General features: G+C 33.2%; 1 protein-coding gene across 1 annotated transcript; it reads left to right on the forward strand.

Annotated features, from left to right (window-relative positions):
- The first annotated feature begins 5,316 nt into the window (after window positions 1-5,316).
- On the forward strand, window positions 5,317-6,938 carry LOC124940463 (pectinesterase/pectinesterase inhibitor PPE8B-like). Its single transcript, XM_047480985.1, has 2 exons — window positions 5,317-5,605; window positions 5,716-6,938. Exons 1-2 carry the CDS (start codon window positions 5,317-5,319, stop codon window positions 6,936-6,938), a joined length of 1,512 nt encoding a protein of 503 aa, XP_047336941.1.
- The last annotated feature ends 15,444 nt before the right edge of the window (window positions 6,939-22,382 follow it).

A 22,382-nucleotide genomic window follows, 5' to 3' on the forward strand; every position in this document is an offset into this window, starting at 1 on the left:
TCAGTTTTATCCTCCACCTTCACACTCTCCTCCTCCACCTTCCCATCCTTCATCTCCATCTCATTCGTCTTCATCTCCTCCACCTTCCCATCCTGCAAAAAGAAAACAACAGTGTGGTCAGCGTTTACTTCCCGAAACAACATTTGACTTCACTAAGTAAAACTTACCTCAGTTTTATCCTCCACCTTCTCACTCTCCTCCTCCACCTTCCCATCCTTCATCTCCTCCACATTCCCTTCCTGCAAAAATAAAACAACAGTGTGGTCAGTTATGAACAACAGAAGATAAGTACTTAACGAAGCGTTAAGTACTTAACGAAGCGATAAGTACTTAACGAAGCGTTAAGTACTTAACGAAGCGATAAGTACTTAACGAAGCGTTAAGTACTTAACGAAGCGTTAAGTATTAAACACAGCGTTAAGTCCTAAACAAAACGATAAGTTTCTTTATTACCTCAGTCTTGCCCTTCTTTTCCAATTTGCTCTTCTTCTTCTTCTTCCTCTCCTCCTCCATACTATCTAATTTGCCTATTAACGTGACCATCCTTTGGTTGGATTTGGCTAATAACTGTTCGCACATACTAACAACCAACTTTTTAATATAAGCCTTGTGATGTGTTTGAGTTTCTTCGTAAGCTGTTTTCATCTCTTTGAGCTCCTCCTTCAGCGCTTTTACCTCCTCTTTCAGCTCTTCACATTTACATCCAACAGAAGATGTTGGAGGTAATCCAGGACTAGTAGCGGATGGGGGACTAGGAATGTTGGCAGGACTAGATTCATAAGCAAGCTTCCTCTTCAGGTTTACTGCTTCTTTGAGATTAACCACAGCCTTTCTCTTCCGGGTGTTTGGTTTGGAAGTAGGTTCTTCATGTTCATCCTCAGGTTCACTTTCCGATTCATCATAATCCTCCTTCACTAACTTCCCTTCTGTAAATCCCTCAAAAAATTCATCAGTTGACTCATCTATTTGTTCAAAGTCCTCACCACTGTATAACCTCTTCTCCATGGAGGACTCTTCCATCTCTGTCAGATCCGTTGTCTCCAGGGCAGACTTTATCTCGATCAAGGTGTTCTTCCTGTTGGAATGATAGACTAACAACCTTGGGCGTAGAGGATCATTAAGCTCATTCTTTCTAGCAAATTTAGGGACAAAACCTTTGATGACCTCATATGTCCACACTTGAAATGCCAGTGCAAACCCATAAATGTTATAAGCAAAAGGAGCATAAGGATCAATACTCTTTTTCTTCTTCTTATAATATTTGTGACTAAGATGTCTCATGTTCTTGTTCAAACCCTTGAGGGTGGCTCTAAAGGTCACCTTCCCCCAAGGAAATCGGAGGAAACTTTCCTCGTCTTCGACCATGTGGAGGATTTTTGCAAATACCACACTCCTTGGGTCAAATGAAAATAGGTACTGGCAAATCAGGCATACCAGCCCCATCTTCCAGGCATCTTCCTTATCTCTACATTTCAAAAAAGCAGTCTCCAACTCTTGCATTACTACACTCGTCTTCCCTTTAAAATATTTTACCAACAGAGGTGGACAACCTCGGCATTGTTCTTCGTTCACCTCAGGAAACCTTCCGAAGTTTAGGCCCGTCACCAATGCGTACTCTTTCATACCAAACACAAGTTCTTGCCCATTGATATTGAAAGTTTTCTCCTTGGAGTTTGAGGTTACCCTCCTAAGCAACATGTGATGTACAATAGTTCCTGAGAACTGCAACACTGGCGCAGAGACTATATATCTGAATTGGGTATTGTACACCTTCTCCACAAGATCCATTTCCTCAAACTTCATAACAATCTTCTTCAGGCAAAGGACGCTTTTCCAAGATATCCGTCCAGGAAAATCAGGAACGGTGGTTTCTGCCATCTACAAAAGGAACAACAACAAAAATGTAAGAACAAATACATAAACCACAGCAAACGTTAAGTACTTAACGAAGCGATAAGTACTTAAAGCGTTAAGTATTTAACGAAACGTTAAGTACTTAACGAAGCGTTAAGTACTTAGCGAAGCGTTAAGTACTTAGCGAAGCGTTAAGTACTTAGCGAAACGTTAAGTAATTCGCGAATCCCTAAACCAGAAACAATAACCAACAACCAGAAACAAATATGCAAATATAAGGCAATAATCAATAACCAGAAACAAACATTAAACGCTAAACCTAACCAAATAAACTGAAACAGCCAAAACCCTAAAACTTAACATGCAAATATGAAAACCCATAACCAAAAAAAGACATGCAACAAACAAAAAAAAACAAACCTGAGATTTATGGGGAATCAATGAGACGGATAGAGAGAGAGGACACGAGGGGGACGGGCAGATCGGCCTTGTCAAAGTCTTCAGTGAGACGGTTGTAGAGAGAGAGGAATCGAGAGGATAGAAGAGGGAAAATGGAAGAAATGAATGTCGAAATGTTTTATTTTTTAAAATATATGGTATGGAGCGTGCATATACGTGCGCCTCTTCGTCTTCCTACGCGCGCGTGCAGAAACGCTAAGTACTTAACGAAGCGTTAAGTACTTATCGAAGCGTTAAGTACTTAACGAAGCGTTAAGTACTTAACGTTTCGATAAGTACTTAACGAAGCGTTAAGTAACTAGCAGAAACGATATCATCTGCAAATATCATCACAGCCAAAAGAACAATCAATAATATGAACAAACTAATAAACCAATATGAACAAATATGAACATATATGAACAAATATGACCCAATATGAACAAATATGAACAAATATGATTCAATATGAACCAATATTAACCAATATCACCAAAAAGAACATATTTAGGGTTAGGGTTTCATTAAGAAATACAAATAAGAACATAAATCTGTTATATAAACATAGATTCGGGGATTAGGTTTCTTATCTTGTAGATTTATGCTTTAGGGGTCGTCGTCGCTAGAGTTTACGCCGCCGGCGACAAACTCAGGAGGAAAGAAAGCTTGAGAGAGAAATGAAAAAATTTGAGTATATATATCAATACTGTTTCACTTCGCGAAACGCGAACTCCCTTCGCGTTACGCGAAAAGGGTAAATTTGTCCAAAAAAAATTAAGTGGTCACTAGATCAAATATTATTAAACCTGACCACGGACGCAAATAAGCCTTTCTTCAGGGTCATTTCGTCCAATTTCCCCACTTTAAACATGGTAATATATAATATTTTTTATTATTAAATTAGAGATGTTTTTTTACTCCGTCCTGAACAAGATTGTTAAAATTTCGAGCTAACTCTTAAAATTCTACGATTCTATGATTTCATATCAGTGTTTAACGAATCTGATTTTAAGTAAATTATTAAATATGTAAACTCTTACGATTTTAAATTTACGATATTAAAATCTTACGAGTGTATAAATAATTTTATATTTATATATAATTTTTTCTTAAATTGACTAAGTATATAAAATATTTATTATATATATATATAATAATAATAATAATAATAATAATAATAATATATAACTATTATTTTTTAAAATTAAACTCGTGCAATTTAAATTTAAAGTAAACTCTAAATTTTATATGTAATAGACTAACGATTTTACACGTAAATTTCCGGTTTTTACCCCCTCTTATTTCTGATATCTCTCATTATACTAATTATTTATTATTATTTACCAGATATAAAAGAAGATTTTCCAAGTTAATTTCTTCACAAGAAGATTGTAAAAGAGGAGATTGCTTTAATTTGTCTGCGATGAAGACTCTCATTTGTTACTAGACTAGTGTGATTGTTTGGGATGGATGATTGGGATCGAGTACCTTCGTTTAAGATACAAGTCACCACATAAAAAAACTTTCCTTGTAGAGAAAAAATTCATTTAAAGTATGATAAATGCAAATATGTTTGTGGCCCAGCTGCCATGCACCCCACCACCTATAATAATTTAATTTCTTGTTTCAGTTTGTCTCAATTAATGTACTATCATTAACCCAGAGTTGGTGCATATCAACGAATGCACAAGATTTCGTCCAACCTCATGATATGTACTTGATTCTTCCATATGGAGAAAGACGTGTCATTATTGGAGTCAGTCCAGAGTAAGTCCGGCAATTACATGACCTAAAACTAATTCATTTCCTAAATAACAAAATAATTTAAAACTAAAATAATAATAATAATAATTCTCCCTCTTTTTTTTTCACTCTCCCACTTTTTAACAAATGTACATCTAAGTTCCTAACAATAAATTTAAGAAACCTCTTCATTTAATTATGACCAATGAAAATTTTGATCAACATCAGAAAGAAAATAACATCATGAGAGTATATATACATAGTTGTGTCAAATATTATAAGAGAGTTAGACTTCCACTTCTTGGAATTTTGAGCGTTTTTGTGAGCTTTTTATTTTAAATAGTTGTGATAACTAATGAGTAGATAACTGTAATGATTTTGTACGAATGATTTGTTAAATTTTGGGACCATACATGTAAATATATTGGAATGGTTAATTAATTTTTTTAAAATATTAAGAAATAAATTATACACCTCAGATTATTGTTATTAGGTGACATAGAATATTATTTTAAAGACCAAATTTAAAGATGGTCTAGGACAGAATTAAATTTATTAATTTTTTAGGCTAAAATGATATAACATTATTAGTTATGACCACTTAAAGACCTATACATATAGACCGTTATAACTTTCACTTCAACTTACAAAATTATAGTCAATATGACTTCCATTTAAAGTTAACTTAAATAGATTATACTTATTTGATTTCGTTCCTATAAACTTTAGTACTTAGTTACTAGTTTATCTAACTCCGTAAATACAAATGTACTAATAAGTAGCTCAAGTAACAAATATGCTTAATAAGACAACAAAGATTATGAGATAGATTCTCATTTACAACTCCTTAAATTTAAGTATGTTTCATTTTTGTTAGGTAATGCTAACTTCTTCTGTGATAAAAGTCAGTTTAAAAGATAAAAAAATTGCGGTTCATTTTCATTTTAGGCTAGTTCTTCTCTTTAATTTAAAAAAAAAAAAGCCTCATATTTTAAATATTAATAATAATTAATTATCTAGGCTGAACTGAACTTCACTCTTGATCTTCCCATTCCTTGCCAGCTAGCTAGCTTCTTTCTTTCTTTATTTATTGCTACAATTCGCGGGCAGCACTTCCTGATCTGTATATATATCTCTTTAATTAAGTTGATATCAATTCAACTTGGAATTCTATTCTAGTTCTTCTTACAAAATTAAGAAGAAGACACTTAACTGTTACAATAATAATATTTACCTTTCATTTCATCATTGATTAATTTATAATTCCAAACATAGAAAAAAATGGTTGCCTCTTCTAATCTGCTTCTACTACTGGTAGTGGTCTTCTGTTCTTGCGGCGGTTCATCTGACATGGTAGATTCGCAATTTCTGAATGTTCCTGTTTCGCAGTTCATAGATTCTATCAAGTTCACCATTGACGCCGTACAACAGGTTGCCTCCATTGTCTCAGGCTTCGGTAGCAATTTTGGCGAATTTCGGCTCTCCAATGCAATCGCCGACTGCATTGATCTGCTAGATTTAACCGCCGAGGAACTCTCCTGGACTCTCTCAGCTTCTTCTGATCACAATTCCAATCAAGGTAAAACAAAACATCATACTATTTTGTTCTTTACTTAATTGAAATGTTAACTATATCACTTGATCACTTGTTTGAGTGCATTGAAGGACGACGAAAAGACGACAACAACAACAACGGCACAGGATATCTAAGTTCTGATTTGAGGACATGGCTAAGTGGGGCCCTCGCGAATCAGGACACATGCATAGATGGATTTGACGGCACCAACAGTTTTATTATCAAAAGTACCATTGTCGGCGGCCTAAACCAAATCTCTTCCTTGATCCTCCAATCGCTCCAACAAGTTCACGATACTCCTCCTCCTCCTCCGACCTCACCTTCCAGGCAATGGAACCCTGCGTGGTTTAGTGCTAGGGAACTCCAGACCGGTTGGGGGTCGGTCGACGCGGTGGTGGCGAAAGACGGCTCCGGGGATTATAACAAAATTATGGACGCGGTAGCCTCTGCTCCATTATTGAGCACGCGGCGGTTTGTGATCTACGTTAAGAAGGGAGTGTATAAGGAATATGTGGAGATTAATAAGCATCAATGGAATATTATGATCGTGGGAGATGGAATGGATGCAACCATTATTTCGGGTAATCGAAGTTTCAAAGGTGGTTACACAACTTTTCGGTCAGCCACTTTTTCTGTGAATGGGAAAGGATTCATAGCACGGGACATCACGTTTGAGAACACGGCAGGGGCGGAGATGGAACAAGCGGTGGCATTCAGGTCGGACTCTGACTTATCTGTCTTGTACCGATGCGGCATAAAGGGGTTCCAGGACACACTGTACGCTCACAGCTCGCGCCAATTTTACCGGGAGTGTCGCATTTCCGGCACGGTGGACTTCATATTCGGAGATGGCACGGTGGTGTTCCAAAGCTGCCAAATCGTAGCTCGGAAAGGAAAGCCGAATCAAAAGAACGCCATAACAGCCCAAGGGCGGAAACATCCCTGCAACACTACCGGGTTTTCGATCCAATTCTCAAACATATCGGTGGAAACAGAGTTGTTAGTGGACAACCAGACGCAGACGTATTTGGGTCGGCCATGGAGGTTGTATTCGAGGACGATGATCATGCAATCTTACATAGGCCCGGGGATAAGAGCCGAGGGGTGGCTGGAGTGGAAGGGGGATTTGGGTCTCAACACACTTTGGTATGGAGAGTATATGAATTATGGGGAAGGGGCAGGGGTGGGAAACCGTGTCAAGTGGCCTGGATTTCATCTTGTCAAGGATCCTTCGCATGCAAGAAATTTCACGGTCGCGGAATTCATTTTGGGGGACTACTGGTTGCCTGCTACAGACATCAAGTACACAGCCGGCTTGTCGGTTTAATATAAAGTTTATATAAATAAATAAATAATTAATTAACGTTGGAATAATGTACCTAGTATCTAATTAGCTGATCATCATCAGTTATTGAGTACCGGTGGTTTGATTTATTATTTATTCAAGGGGTAAAGTAAAGAAGGGTACTTCCACGAAATTGATTCATTTGTGAATGTGATGCTCACTCAGATTAATCAATTTAAATTAATGAGCTATTTATTATGTAAGTTAATATTATGAAATAAAACAAATGTTTAATAAAAAAAAATTGAATTAATATAAATTATCACTAACAAATTTATTATTAAGTTATAAAATTCTATTGGTATATACACAAAAATTATAAAAAAAAAGTGTGAAATTATTGAAAATAACATAATTTTTTAAGACCCTTAAAATTTTGTCCAAACTTTCCTGGCTGGCATGCCATATCAAATGTTGGGTTGAAAACTCCTCGAAAGGGTTGAAGGGGTCTTCTGTTCCAAAAATCCCGTCTCACTCTATACCAAATGACAAAACGACAAGATTTGTGTTAAAATATATATAAAAAAGACATTCTTTTCTCATTTGGTACAGAGCGGCGGGACATTTTTTTTTAATAGAAGATCTCGACCCGTTTTTTTATACCCAAATCTTGTTCAAATAGACATTTTTTTTAAATCTCGGCTTTAATTATCGTATCAAACCCTTTCCATTTCGGCTCTCTCTATCTTTTATTTTTCTTAATTTTTTTTATCATCATCCTCCATCTTCTTCCTTCTTTTGCACTGTTTGGTTGATCTGTGCAGTTCTTTCTTTTCCTAATGTTAGAGATTCTCCGTAATCTCTCCTCATTAAACAACGTTTAAACTTTCCGATGAGTCTAGGATTAAAAATGCATTAGATTGATCGAAATACTGAAAACATTCATTAGTTAGAATTTAGATACTGACAAGGACCGTGTATACAAATGAGCTCGAATCAAAAGTTGATTCATATTTGTTAGATAAAATCAGACCGGTTCAAATAAACCTAACTTAAATAAACTTTCCATGCAGGAACAAGGAACCGGACCGGATAAACAAAAGAACCGGATAAGAAAACTAGTCGGTCAAGCTAATAAACTGACCAAGAATACTCGGAACATGACCGCACAAAGAAAGGATCGGCCAAAGCAAAACCGGAAACATCAAACAGCCGATCAGCCACAAGGCAGAGGAATAACCGGAAGAAGTCCGGTTACATCACTCATACCAAAAGCCATTCGGTTAAGACAAATGGCCGACCAGAACAAGAAGACAATTCGGGTATCTGTTGAGAACGATATCAAAGGAACAGACTGAACACTTCCATATCCATGCAAGTCTGAGGAAAGACTGTAGGCTGCAGAAGACAGTACTACCGGATCTTTCCACTTCGGGATAAGTCAGAAAGAAGATCTTCCAAGTACAGACAATTGTCCAACAGACAGTGCCTACATCAAGTAAAAGACAAACCCGGCAGGTTTGTCTTACATACCGGAAGAACAGACCGCCAGGTCTGAGACAGAATGCCAGGTCTGAGGTTGACCATCAGGTCTGAGGAAACGACCGCAGGTCTGAATCTCTAAAACACTGAATCACTGCACCTATGCTCAGCCAATCAGATTCAAGGCAGTGAAATATGACCGTTGGCATATTTCACCTATAAAAGGGGCAGTTGAAGAAGAGTAAATGCGGGACACACAGTGGGACAAAGTAACATATAGTGAGACAAGTGAGAAATTCTAAGAGCATTTATTCTACAAGTGATAAGACTGTGCTGTTCTAGAAAGCCTGAGTGCTAAAGTTAAAGTGTGTTTTACAATTTCGGTGTAAATTGTAAAAGTGTTATCGAGCAGGAAATAAGTCTCGATCGGATTGTACTTGTATTCCTTAGTGAATATCCTTCTCGCGGTTTCGAGAGGAGGGGTGACGTAGGAGTTTTATCTCCGAACATCCATAAAATCTGTCTTGTTATTTACTTTCTGTCGGCTCCATTGTCTAACCGATTAACTCAACTACACCGCTCTAAACCGACTCTATACTATCTATACCGAATTTCCAGATTACCGAAACCGACCCACCATTTTCAAACCTCCATCATCCGAAACCGGCCTTGTTCATCAAACAAGTGTGCTGCTTCAACCTGAAAGCAAACCTCTTCCGCGCTTGAACCTAGTTCAAGGGTTTGTGACAGGTTGTGTAGTATTGAAACCCCGGTGTTAATCTCTAACCGGATTAACCACCACCCTTCGAGTGAGAACCGCTAACCGGATTAACACCAACATTCAAAATCAAAGTATAGTATCACATTAACATTTGAAACGTAACCAAAATTATATAACTAAAGTTCTTACTTAATTTGCGTCTTCCCCAAAATCATCATCGTCTTGTAGGGGCTGCACAGGTGGAATTGCGGTTGATGATTCTTGACCCGATGATTGATCACCAAGATTAGTAAATTGGGCAAATAATGTAGGATCTATCGATCCAGATCGACATACTAAGAAGTTAGGAGTCAAGCCTAGCTCTCTCAATTCCCGCACGCTATTGACACTTTACAATACAACGGTAATAAAATCTGTAGAAATCATAATTCTTAAGATATAATCCATCATAAGAAATACTACAAAATTTCATGAAACCCATATTGAAAAGCTTAGTATTTAACTGAAATAGGTACTCAGTAACTCAGAAGCAGAAACATCATACATACATTTCTTGTATCAAAAAGATCATTTTTTCTGAAACTTTTGTTAGATAACTACATGATTCTCAATATCCTTGGAGATATGGAACACTGGAATTTATACAAGACAATGTTTCTTTATCCATAGGAAGAGCTGGAAAAACTGAAAAACGAATATGGAAATTGAATGTAACAGGCTGTAATATTAAAAAGTAGAAGCACGAGTAATCATGCTAACTGGCTTTTGCGTACAGAATGGGTATGAAGTCAACATTCATTGCCCCTACATAATCTAAGTGTTGATTGGCAGACTGACATAGATTTGCCTTTCAAATCTCCTTTGCTTTACTTGGAATGTTTGTACACTTTGTACACTTTAGTATTCTTGTATTTTGTAAGTACCACTGGTTTTTCATTTGTTAAAATAAGGATTAGGACTTTACCAAAAATAACAAAACAGAACCCACTTTGAGGCTTCTTTTTAAATAATGAGAGGTTCATTTTATGCCTCAAAACGTAAGAATGGTTGTGTTGTTGACTGAGGTAGGAGAAGAACATAAACAACAATTTTAATAACAAATCATAAAAAGTAACTGCTACAAGCTTCAATAATATTTACTAAAACATTCTTCCAAATAGGTAATGTAAATTTGAAAAGAATGCAGCAAGTGATTAAAGAGACAGAAATGTTAAAAAATAGAGGCTTTCTAAACAATCATGAACATACTTCAGCAACCTTCAAAGAACAAGGTCGCATTTTATGTCTTTCAATCTAACAATGGCCTTTGAAAGTAGGGATTGAGCTTCACCTGATTCTCCTTTAAGAAATTAGCTAGGTCAGCTAATATTTTGGGATTCCAATTGAACCATGTCAGTTTCAGTGTAATCCTCCAATAGAAATGCAAACCAATTGATTAAAACAGATAGAGTGGGAGACTTTGTGTGAGAGAGACAGAAGTCGGAAGTCGAGTTTACGCAATTTATGGTTAGAGTTAATTGGCACAGAACATTCCAACTGACGGACTCGAACTCATAAACTTAAGATAGTATTCACCTCCTTTTGCTGTTAGGCTAAAAGAGGAAATGTCATGTATTTGGAAGATGATTGAATAAAGCAGTGACTGATAGATCGTCTTAGACGGACGGATGTGGTAACATGGGAAGATAGAAAACTACCAACTCGTTTATTGATCAGGAGACACCAGATCGTTAGAGAAGAGGGTGACATTAGAATCAGATTTGAAGAAAATGTATATTTGGATACAGTGAAGAAACTATCACCACATCATTGTCTAAATAAAGGGTGAGAAGGGATAATGTGACATTGACACATATACATCAAAGTGAAGTATCACCTCACTTATTTAATGATTTTTTTTTCGAATAGTGAAGAGAGAGAAGAGATAGAAAATTAGTTAGTTTTTTTTAACTAATTAAATTGCGTCACTTCAATTCTCTCAAATCCTCTCCAAATCATTTATTTTTTTTGAATAAAATTAGACTAAAAAAAATATAAAAATACTGGATATAACATTGGAGGATGACATATTGATTTTTTTTAATAATATTATAAATTTAATTTAATTTAATAAATTAGACACATTTTTGTAAAGTTTATGTATATATAGATATAATTTTAAAACTTAAATAATAAATTTGACACATTAATTAATTTTATGCATAAAATTAAAATTGAACTTATTTTATTTATTTTATGCAACAGGTGATTATATTTTAAAACTCAAATGTCATAAAATTAATATACAACTTAATTTTTCTATATTTGAGTTTGTTTGAAAACGGTGAAATCCAAGTTAAATGGGGAGTTGTACTCACTTATATTTGAAACTCTATTTAATTAGATGTAGTCAGCAGCTCTTGTTACACATGTTGCTTTGTAAAAAAAAAACAAATATTTCTCTGTCATACATGTATACAAATGTAGGTGACCTACGAATATTGCACTTTATCACCTACGTAATATTTCCTATTTCCAGCTTTCCTACCTTAATTTTTTTCCCTTGTCTTGCCTTCTCATCTTTGTTATTCAACTAAGCCTATTGTCTGTAAAAATTATTCTATATATTATATATTAAAAGTTCACAAAAATAAAAAATCAAACAATAATAACTTTATATTTAAAATAAAAATAAAAGAGTATATCATTGCATAAATTTTAAAAGCAATTGTTTCTAATGTTCACATATTTTTATATATTTTAATAAATAAATATTTTCAAAGTAATGATGAAGACAAAAATACCACCAATCTAACCATTAAACTCTAATTATAATTTGCAAAAGAATATTTGTGATTATGACAGAAAATAAATAAATTTATTTATATTTTTTTTATAGTAATTATCGGGCTATTACTAATTAATATTAAAAAACTTAAATATAATAAAAACTATCTTAAACAAATTAATTATTTTACTTGCAATTATTTTAATTGCATTATTATATTATAATCAAATATTATCATTTTTAATTAAATAAATAAAATATATTTAAATAATATAAATAATATAACAATATAAAATTAATATAAATATCAACTAAAATTGTAAAATAAAAATAAATTTTATTAATTAAAAATCAGTTTTTAAATATAACAAATATAACTAAAAAATACATTTAAAAATTATTTATCCGCAACTAGACTTAGACCCAGTTTTTCATTTTCAGCTCCATACTTACGTTTCCAAATTGAATAGTCATGTCTCATACATTTTTATTTTAATAAAAAAATAATAGATATTTTTATTTTAATAAAAAATAATAAATTGTAACAATACTTGAGTGTTGAATTTTTATTTTTATAAATTATTATAATTTAATGAATATAAAGTAATTTAGAAAAACAAAAGTGGGTAATGTGAAAATATATTTAAATATTGTTAGATGTTATAAATAATTTTAAAAATCATTTAATGAAAATAGGTTGGTGCATGATGACTCATAAAAATGAGGAAAGAAAAATATTGTGTTTTAAATACGACTATGTTCTTAGTTTGGTGCTTAGTTACACGTGAAAAATTGTTCCGGTGCTATGTTTCATGTGCCCATCAAATAACGATCTTTACTATAAATTCTTGGTCATTTATAAGATTATGATTTTACATTTTATTCATTTATTACGTCATAAAGATAAATCCAAACTTAAGCGTATAATTTAGTTGATATCAATATATTTTAGTGATATCATAAAACTAAAAGTGGGTGGAAAATAATAAGTATTTGTGATAGTAAATAACAAAATAGTAAAAAGTTATCTTTAAAACATAAAATAAAATCCAATCACGTCCTTAACAAAATATATTTTATTTGTGGTTGGAAATATTATTCTTAGAATTTTATAATTTTTTTAGATTTATCAAATTTAATTAAGATAATTAAAAACAAAAAATAATGAAACTACAATAAATGTTAAATAAACAAGCCTCGGGCAGGCCTGCTAAACCTACTGGCAGGGTCAGGCGAGAAGTCCCCAATTGGTCAGTTCTGATTGAGATACCAATCAATGGGATCACGTACGCGGGCATGGCCGACCTAGGTGTACAAGCGAAATAAAAGGGAAGCCTCGGGAATCAATCCTAAGGCAAGGGGAAATTTAACCAAATGACCCTAAAAAGGCCCTTAAATGAGATGGTGACCAGCGCATAATTTTAATTGCACTGGTGACCACCTTATATTTTTTGACGAAAATACCCCATCGCGTAACGCAATGAGCTTTCTCGTCACGCGATGGGAATAGATTCTTTATATAAATACTCAAATTTTTTTTCATTTCATTATTTTTCTTTCTCTCTCTACTCTGCGTTCTCTCTCTCGCAACGGCACGTCGGCGGAACCCTAAACGAACACATCATACAGATCGACGACGAAAATCCGTTCTAATATCATGTGATTGGATCGATTTATGTTCTTATTTTCATTATGTTCATATTCAAACCCTAAACCATGAGGTTGTTCTTATTGTTCATCTTATTCATCTTGTTCATATTGGTTGTTCATCTTGTCGATGATGATATTTGTAGATAATGTTTTGAATCAGTTCCATTTCAGGGAAGATTCATATGATTCTCGCGAAGGGTCGACCCTTGTAGCGAAGGGCCATCCCTTGTAGCGATGGGTCATCCCTTGTAGCAAAGTGCCTTCCTTTGTAGCGAAGGGCCATGTAGCGATGGGCCATCTCTTGTAGCGAAGGGCTATTCCTTGTAGCGAAGGGTCATCCCTTGTAGAGAAGGGCCATCCCTTGTAGCGATGGTCCATCCCTTGTAGAGAAATGTCATCCTTTGTAGCGAAGGGCCATCCCTTGTAGCGAAAGGTCATCCCTTGTAGCGATGACACATGAGATTACAAGCAAAACTGAAGGCAAATAAATACTTGGTCAGTCTTTTGGCAAAAATAAGATGAGATTTGCAAACAAGAAACGCAAACAGTGTCGATGTCATCGCCTTCTTCTTGTAGCATCAAATATGATGCACCCTCACCTACCAATTTGACAACCTTCCTTCAATAATCTAATGGATTTCAACTCCCATCGCTACAAGGGATGGCCCATCGCTACAAGGGATGGCCCTTCGCTACAAGGGATGGCCCTTTTCTACAAGGGATGGCCATCGCTACATGGACCTTCTCTACAAGGGATGGCCCATCGTTACAAGGGATGACCATTCGCTACAAAGGATGACCCTTCGCTATAAGTGATGGCCCATCTCTACATGGCTCTTCGCTACAAGGGATGACCCATCGCTATAAGGGACGACCCTTCGCAAGAATTACATTATCTTCCCTGAAACGGAACCGATTCAAAGCATCATCTGCAAATATCATCATCGACAAGATGAACAACCAATTTGAACAAGATGAACAATAAGAACAACCTCATGGTTTATAGTTTGAAGATTTACATAATGAAACTAAGAACATAAATCGATCAAATCACATGATATTAGAACGAGTTTTCGTCGTCGATCTGTAAGATGTGTTTGTTTAGGGTTACACCGTTGTGTCGTTGCGAGAGAGAGAGAACACGGAGTAAAGAGAGTAAGGAAAATAACGAAATGAAAAAAATTTGAGTATTTATATAAAGAACATATTCTCATCGCGTGACGAGAAGACCCATCACGTTACGCGATGGGGGTATTTTTGTCAAAAAAAAATATAAAGTGGTCACCAGTGCAATTAAAATTATATGCTAGTCACCAGCTCATTTAAGGGCCTTTTAAGGGTCATTTGGTTAAATTTCCCAAGGCAATAGGCAGGTGCTCCATGGTCGGATGCCCCTTTTAATTCTTGGTCGGGTTTCCAAAGAACACAGTCCAATGGTTGTCTTAAATTCTCAGTTAAAAAATAAGTCATGCCTTAGGTCGTTGGCTAATTTTCTCGGTCGAAATTAGGCCATGACCAAGGGTCTCAGTCGTTCACCAAGCCAAATAGTACCAAGATTTCAAAAACGTTTTTATTGTATTTCCCAATCTCAAATAAACCCTGGCTCATTCATAATCCAGCTTGTACTATAAAACACAACTTATTAACACGGTCCCAATCATGATGACATGTTATAACTTGTAAAACCAAAAATTCACAACCCAAACCATAACTTTTCGAAACTGTAACTTTGGAGACTTTTCCTCCGCGCTTGTCTCTTCCAAATCATTCTAGGAACATGTTCAAATGGTTTTGAAATGCCTAGGTAGACCCTTGTTAAAAAGAAACACTTGAAACTAAAATTCAAAAAAGTTTAAATTCATGTGTTTTGGTTTTAATTCATTTCATTCATTCAAACCAATTTAGACTTGTCACATAACACATTTAGAACTATATCAAATCTTAAGATTGAACAGTAAAGAGCTGAAAAACAAAAACACATTCTTTTATCATAATCGGTGTAAACACTAATTTTTCACTCCCCAAATATATATTTATATATTTTTAATAAATCTCGAACTTATTGATATACAAAATCCATATACGAGCTCATTGTACATACTATTAAGCAAGTACTTACTTTTTTAGCCATTGTCTTGTCAATTTGACTATAAAATAATTAATTTCGAGTTCGGTTAAGAATGAATCAAAATATAAAGATAAAGGATATGTTAATAAATCTTTGAATTTGAATTTATCTATTATTAATATATTTATTTTATTTTGAAGGTTATTTTGAAAAACATGTGGTATTAAATAAAAAATAGATTCTTGAGGAGTCTTCAACAAACACCTAAAGATTTGGTAAAGGCAATTTTGGAAATTTTTTTATTTCTTAAAAACGATTTTTCTCCATCAATCCAAATCCAAATTTGAATTGATCTAATGTTGTGGAAAGATAGGAGAGTATAATATTTGAATAATCAACGAATTCATATAAATAACTATGAGGAATTATTCAACAAAAAGCCAACACAAATAGGTAAAAAAAAATTTTAATTTTAAATTCTATGGAGTTTTAACCTAATTCTTTTATATCACCCTATAAATACCCTACCCTAACTTTTTTTTAAGAGGACAACCTCTTAAATTCTCTAAATTTTTGTTTTTGATTTTTTGAAGTCGGAATCCCAAACTTGCTTTCTTGGGGTCGTAATTCGGTCACACTTTGCAGTTTACTTCATAAGAAATCATTTAATCATTGTAAGGATCCCTAACTTGTAATTTTTCATTTGGATTTTTAATTTCTAATAAACTGCAATTTTTTTTTTTTTTTGAAGTTCTTGAATTATATGTTGATTGAATTATTGAATTGAATTTGTATTATTGAAATTAGGTATATTTTGAAGATTCTTGTCTTTTCCTTTTGCTTAAATCCAATTTAAAATAGGAATCTCCAAATTTGCATGTATTAGATTAATTTTTAGGTTTGTGTTCTTGAATTGGTCAATTAAAAGAGAAGGGTGGAAAAGATATCCGTTGTTGTTCTCTAACAATGTGAGAGTCTCTAATTATTCTTCGAGTCGTAGAACCATGCATCGTAGTTCATTCATTTTTAATTTAGATGTCATGTCACCCAAACCCCGATTGTCTAATTTATGCACTAAGCTCGACTATTTGATTTCGTTACCAAAGAAACCCGTTGATCTATTACAAAATTGAGCTACTCGAACTCGATTAAACTAAGATCAAGTGGAGTTTTAACCGAGTTACTCACGAGTAGTTTGACTCGTTTACACTCCTAGCTTGTATATTCATTTATCAACATGTCAATTTCAATGAAACAGACTTCCCAATTTGATGATAGAATTGCGAAAAAGATGATCGTAGCCAAAAACGATGTCGTTTTGTCTGTTTTTGGCGTTTCGTCAGCGCTTGAGCGGTCCGTTAGCGTTCCAGCTAACGGTTGTTTGGTGATCAAGTGCCTCGTGTGCACGCGATTCCTCCGCTACAACGGGTTGGGAGGAGCGCTCATGGGCGTTGGATGAAAATCCAACGCTGATCTAACGCGCGTGGTTGCGGCTGTAGCTTCTTCTCCCGGTTTCGGTTATACCCGATTATGAATTTATTTTTTTTATTAAAATCTTAAGGGTTTGTTTAAAATTAGTTTTTCTTTCACCCTTTTGACTTTAATTTTGATCTTTTTAAACACACAAAATATTAAAATAAATATGACAAATATTTTACCAATTTATTTTTAAATGTTTAGGATTTAAATAAATAATTCTTTTTAGATGAAATGGATACAACAATTCATCAAAATTATTTATTTTTGTCTTTTAATTTTTCTAAAATTATTTTGAGACATTGTGGGCACAACATTTATCTCAAATAATTTTATTTTTTTATTTTGGCCTTAACCCTTAATTAATTTGATTAATAAGCACAATAATTAATCATAATTATTTGTTTTAAATAGATTTTTGGCCATGAGGTTAATTATTTTGATCTTATTTATTTAAAAATAATTCAAAATAATTATTTTAATATTATAAATTGGAGTGTAGATTTTTAGTGCTTACACCAACAACTTTCTTATACTTTATATTATTGACTAATACCAAAACATGCGTACTAGGTGTTTAGTTTGACCAATTCAAGAACTTCAAAGTTTTATTTTTTATGAAAATTTTGATTTTGAATAAACATGATCGGAATGGATCATACATGATCCAAATAGGTTCTAACACGATTAGAAACATATTGGGAAGCATTTTGGGTTGTTGTTTTGAGGATTAGCTCAAGAACAAAAAAAACTCGATTTTAAAATTTTCCATATTTAAATTTGGGGTTTTCTTTTTTATATCTATTGATCGATTCTAACTTCATCAAAAAGCTTTTCTAATCAAGAAATCCAACAACTATGTAGTATACAAACTTATAAAAACTGAAATATAAAAATTTCAATTTCAAACTGAAAGTTGGAAATAAAGGATGATTGGAGTCTTACCAAGGATAGAGGAAGCTTTTGGGATTTCTAGATTCAAGATTTAAGGTCGTATATAAAATTTTCAAAATATCATAAACTTGGAGATTCAATGGCGGATTTTTTGAAAATTTGGATTGAAGGCTTGAGAGGTGATCTCTTGCCATTAAATTCATCAAAGGGGAATTGATCACCCAAGTGGGCTTCAATCAGTCAAACACCCATTATGGTATTATGGTTGTTATTCCGGCCAGTTTCCGACGTAGTTCGTAATAATGATCATAGATATAGGGGAATTGATCACCGAAGTAGGGTGATCATTTCACTTTTTGAATGGAGACAAACCATCCATAAACGGCAGAGTTCCATCTTTGAAAAACCAAAGATGGCTGTTGTTTTTATTTGTCCGGCGATCGCTAGGAAGACGACGAACCAGGGCGAAACGACGTCGTTTCGGGAAAAAATTCGGATGTAGAGCGTTCTATCTGTGTTCCGTCCACGAACGAGTGGTCCATTGCGTTTCAACTAACAACTTTGGGGCGCTTGTTAGCTAATTCTCTACTTCGCGGATGCGCGCTCATTCTGTTGTAGTGGGCGAAGCGGGCAACGCTGGGGCATTAGATGAAAATTAAGCGGCAATCCGATGGCTGGTGCAGCAATTCTTCCAAATTTGGCTACACATGATCATAAATTTAATTTTTTATTTAAAATTTTAAGGGTTTATTTGAAATTGATTTTCTTTTACCCATTTGGCTTTATTTTTAAATCTTCTAAAATATACAAAATATTTAAAATAAATATGACATTTATTTTGTCAATTTTTTTTTATATATTTTTAAGCTAAATAAATAATGTATTTGGGATAAAATGGATACAAGAATTATCCTAAGTTATTTATTTTAATCCTTTTGATTTTTCTATAATTAATTTGAAATTAAATGAGTACAACATTTATCTCAAATTATTTTATTTATTTCTTTTGGCCATTATTAACCTTAATTAATTTAGGATTTAATTATCATAATAATTAATCCAATTAATTGTTTAATTAGGTTTTGACTTTGGATTTTAATTATTTTGAATTTATTTATTCAAAATATTTATTTAAAAATTCATAAATTGGGTATATAGAAATCTAGTTTATAGATTCATATCATTTTAATCTATAGTCACTCATGAATGGTTAATTCATCAGTTAGATGTGAGTAATATTTTTTTTGAGAATAAAGGAGAACTAACATGACACCCCATAACTATGCCCCCACTTAAACTCAAAACGCTTCTAGGTGGAATCGAACTAGTGACATTTTAGTCTTTTAAGCCGACTATTTGACATGGTACAATTGATGAAGAGATTTAAATGACACAAACTCTGAACTTTATCAATCAATAATTTCCTAATCATGTATGTCGTATTCACAAAGCTATATATGACCTCAAACAAGCCCTCGGATTTGGTGTGCTACATTCCAAGCTACATTGTTTTTTCAAGACTTCATTGAAGACAAGTGAGATATGTATTTCTATTTTACTCTAGTGATATTATTTCATACATTCCCGTCTATGTTTATGATAATGTCTTCACGGGGAAACTCTACAACTCATATCTCTACAATAATTAAATGTATGGATGAAGTATTTTCAATAAAAGATATTGGTTAGATATAACACATTTTAGGGATGAAAGCAACATAGACTACCTCAAAACTATTTTTATCTCAGACAAAGTATATTAATGATATTCTTACACGTGTTGATATGGTTCGTTCCAAGCCACTCCACACCCATGTGACTTTGGGTTCATCTCTCTATCGATATGATGGTGATGCATTTTATGATCCTACAATTTACAAAAGTATTGTTGCGGCTCTTCAATGTTGGACATTTACTCGTCATGATCTAATATTTACTGTCAATAGAGCATGTTAGTTTATGCAAGCTCTCATTGCATCTCATTGGATAGTTGTCAAACGAATAATGTGATACTTAAAACATACTCCAATCACATATTATTCATACGATGTACTTAAAAATTGAACTTACAACTTATTCTAATTCAGATTAGGTCGGATGTTCAGCTGACTGAAGATCGACAACTTGTTATTGCATTTTTCTCAAAAATAATCTTATTTTGGAATTCAAAGAAACAATAAGTTGTGGCTCGATCAAGTACTTGCCTATACAACGAAATAACTATGTTGGCTTCAGTCATTATTTAGTGAACTAAGAGTCAATTTACGAGTTCCTTCTACTCAATAGTGTGAAAATATCAGTGCACATTTTTATCTTCTAATACGGTTTTTATGTTCGCACAAAACACGTAAAAATTGATTTTCATTTTATCCGTAAACGAGTTATAAATAAATTGCTTCAAATAAAATATATTTCTACTGAAAATCAAATTGTGGATACTCTCACAAAAAAAAAATCATCACACGAATTCATAATTCTTCGGGACAAACTCACGGTGCGCTCCACCGTTTTGTTTGCGGGAATGTTAAAAATGACACATAACTTTTAGTAATTAACTAAAATTACGTGTTCATATTCATACTCCTATAATTATTCATTTTTTTTCTTTTTTTTCTTTTTTTATTTCTTTATTTTGGAATCTAATTATTTTAATTCATTAATAATATATATATATATATAATAATATTCAATAATAGAGACGTCATTCTTATGTGTATGACCAATCTCTATTTAAACGTTCTTTTAATTCTTTTAACATATATTATATATATATATTCACATGGACTTGTCAATAAACATTAATGCCCGCCCCCAAGTTTTTTGTTGTTTTGTGTGGGGGAACTGAACTATACATTGGACCCAGGGAGAGAGTCGGCAGTAGTATGTAATATTTAATTATATCTTAATTTTTTACGACCTCTTGTTGTTCTTCTTCCTCCACCGCCACTTATATATATTAATTTCTCAATTAATAATTATTATTTTTTTCAAGAACAATTATATATATATTTTATGAGATTATGAGACATTTATTCTCTATTTCTTATTTTAATCAATCTTATTAACCTCCAATTAATTAATTAAAATAAATCATAAAACATCACCTACGTACCTACTCCACCACTTCTAAATCTTACCTTATTTTCATTATTAATTATATATTATATCTTAACTTCACATTGTTGTTGTTTTTTTTATGAACTATTAAAAAAAGAATTTTATTTATATTTTTAATTATATATAAATACTCTTCAAAATAAAATAAAATAAATTATTTGCATTTTCATAATGACTTGTAGTTGATTTAAATAACCAACCATATGGAACAAGCAATTCATTAAATTAATAAATGTTCTCCATCTCGATCATGTTCTTTTGGACAAAAATAAACACTAAATTTTGTGTTGTCTTTGTTACTCTGAATATCTAACGATTGACCTACCTAGTGGCTGCTAGTACTGCCAAGAAACCTCAGATTTTGAGGAAATTAAAAGGGACCGGATATGCAAAATATCTAAAAATTAAAATTTTGTAAACTAAAAATGGGGAGGGATCCACTTTTGTTACTAGTTCATCTGTTTCTTGTATTCTTCTCACAATTTTATTTATTTATAAAAAAACAAAAAAAAAACAAACAAACATGATTTACTAATTTGCCCCTATGGGAAAGAGGATTAGACAATCTGGGGGTACAGGCCCGGCGTACGAAGCAGGAAGAAATCGGTACCCACGAGGCTGGCGAAGTCGGCACAAGAAGTAGGCGGAGTAGAGGCAGCAGTTGCGGGTTCAGGTGCAGCTAAATCAATATCTATCCCCTGGGGTTGGTGGAGTTGGTAAAAGCACGGTTGGCGGTTGGCGATAAGCTGGTACTGGTTTAATTCTTTCTATTCAAAAAATCTCTCTTCCCGAAACTGGGAACAGACGAAACATGTATACTTGGTAGCAGAAGAACTTATGTGCTAAAAATGTTATCGATTCAATTTTTCACCGAAAGTGACGAATATAATGCTAATTTTTCTTAATTAAAAAAAAATAAAAGTATGTGTTAAATCCTTTAATAGAAAAAAAAAATTCAATGTTCCAATTCATTAATGAAATTGCACATTATTTCTTCAAAAGTTACTTAGATGTATTATTTGTCTATATATATAGCTAATTAATCAAACAACTTTTGCTTGGTCGGCTATGATTTCGTTGCTGCATCCATTTCAAATAGACATGTGACCTGTGTTATTGGGAATTATTTATATTTAATCATGACATTAATAAATTTAGAATTATTTAAAAAATAATTGATTGACATTGATTTATAGAATGCAGATATTTTTAATTATTTTTTATAAATTAATTAATGTATAATAATAAAATAATTTTTAAATTTAAAAGCATGCTTTATAAACTTAACAAATGGCTACGCACCTCCATACT

The sequence above is a fragment of the Impatiens glandulifera genome, chromosome 5 (assembly GCF_907164915.1).
Source record: "Impatiens glandulifera chromosome 5, dImpGla2.1, whole genome shotgun sequence".
NCBI classification, from domain to species: Eukaryota; Viridiplantae; Streptophyta; class Magnoliopsida; order Ericales; family Balsaminaceae; genus Impatiens; species Impatiens glandulifera.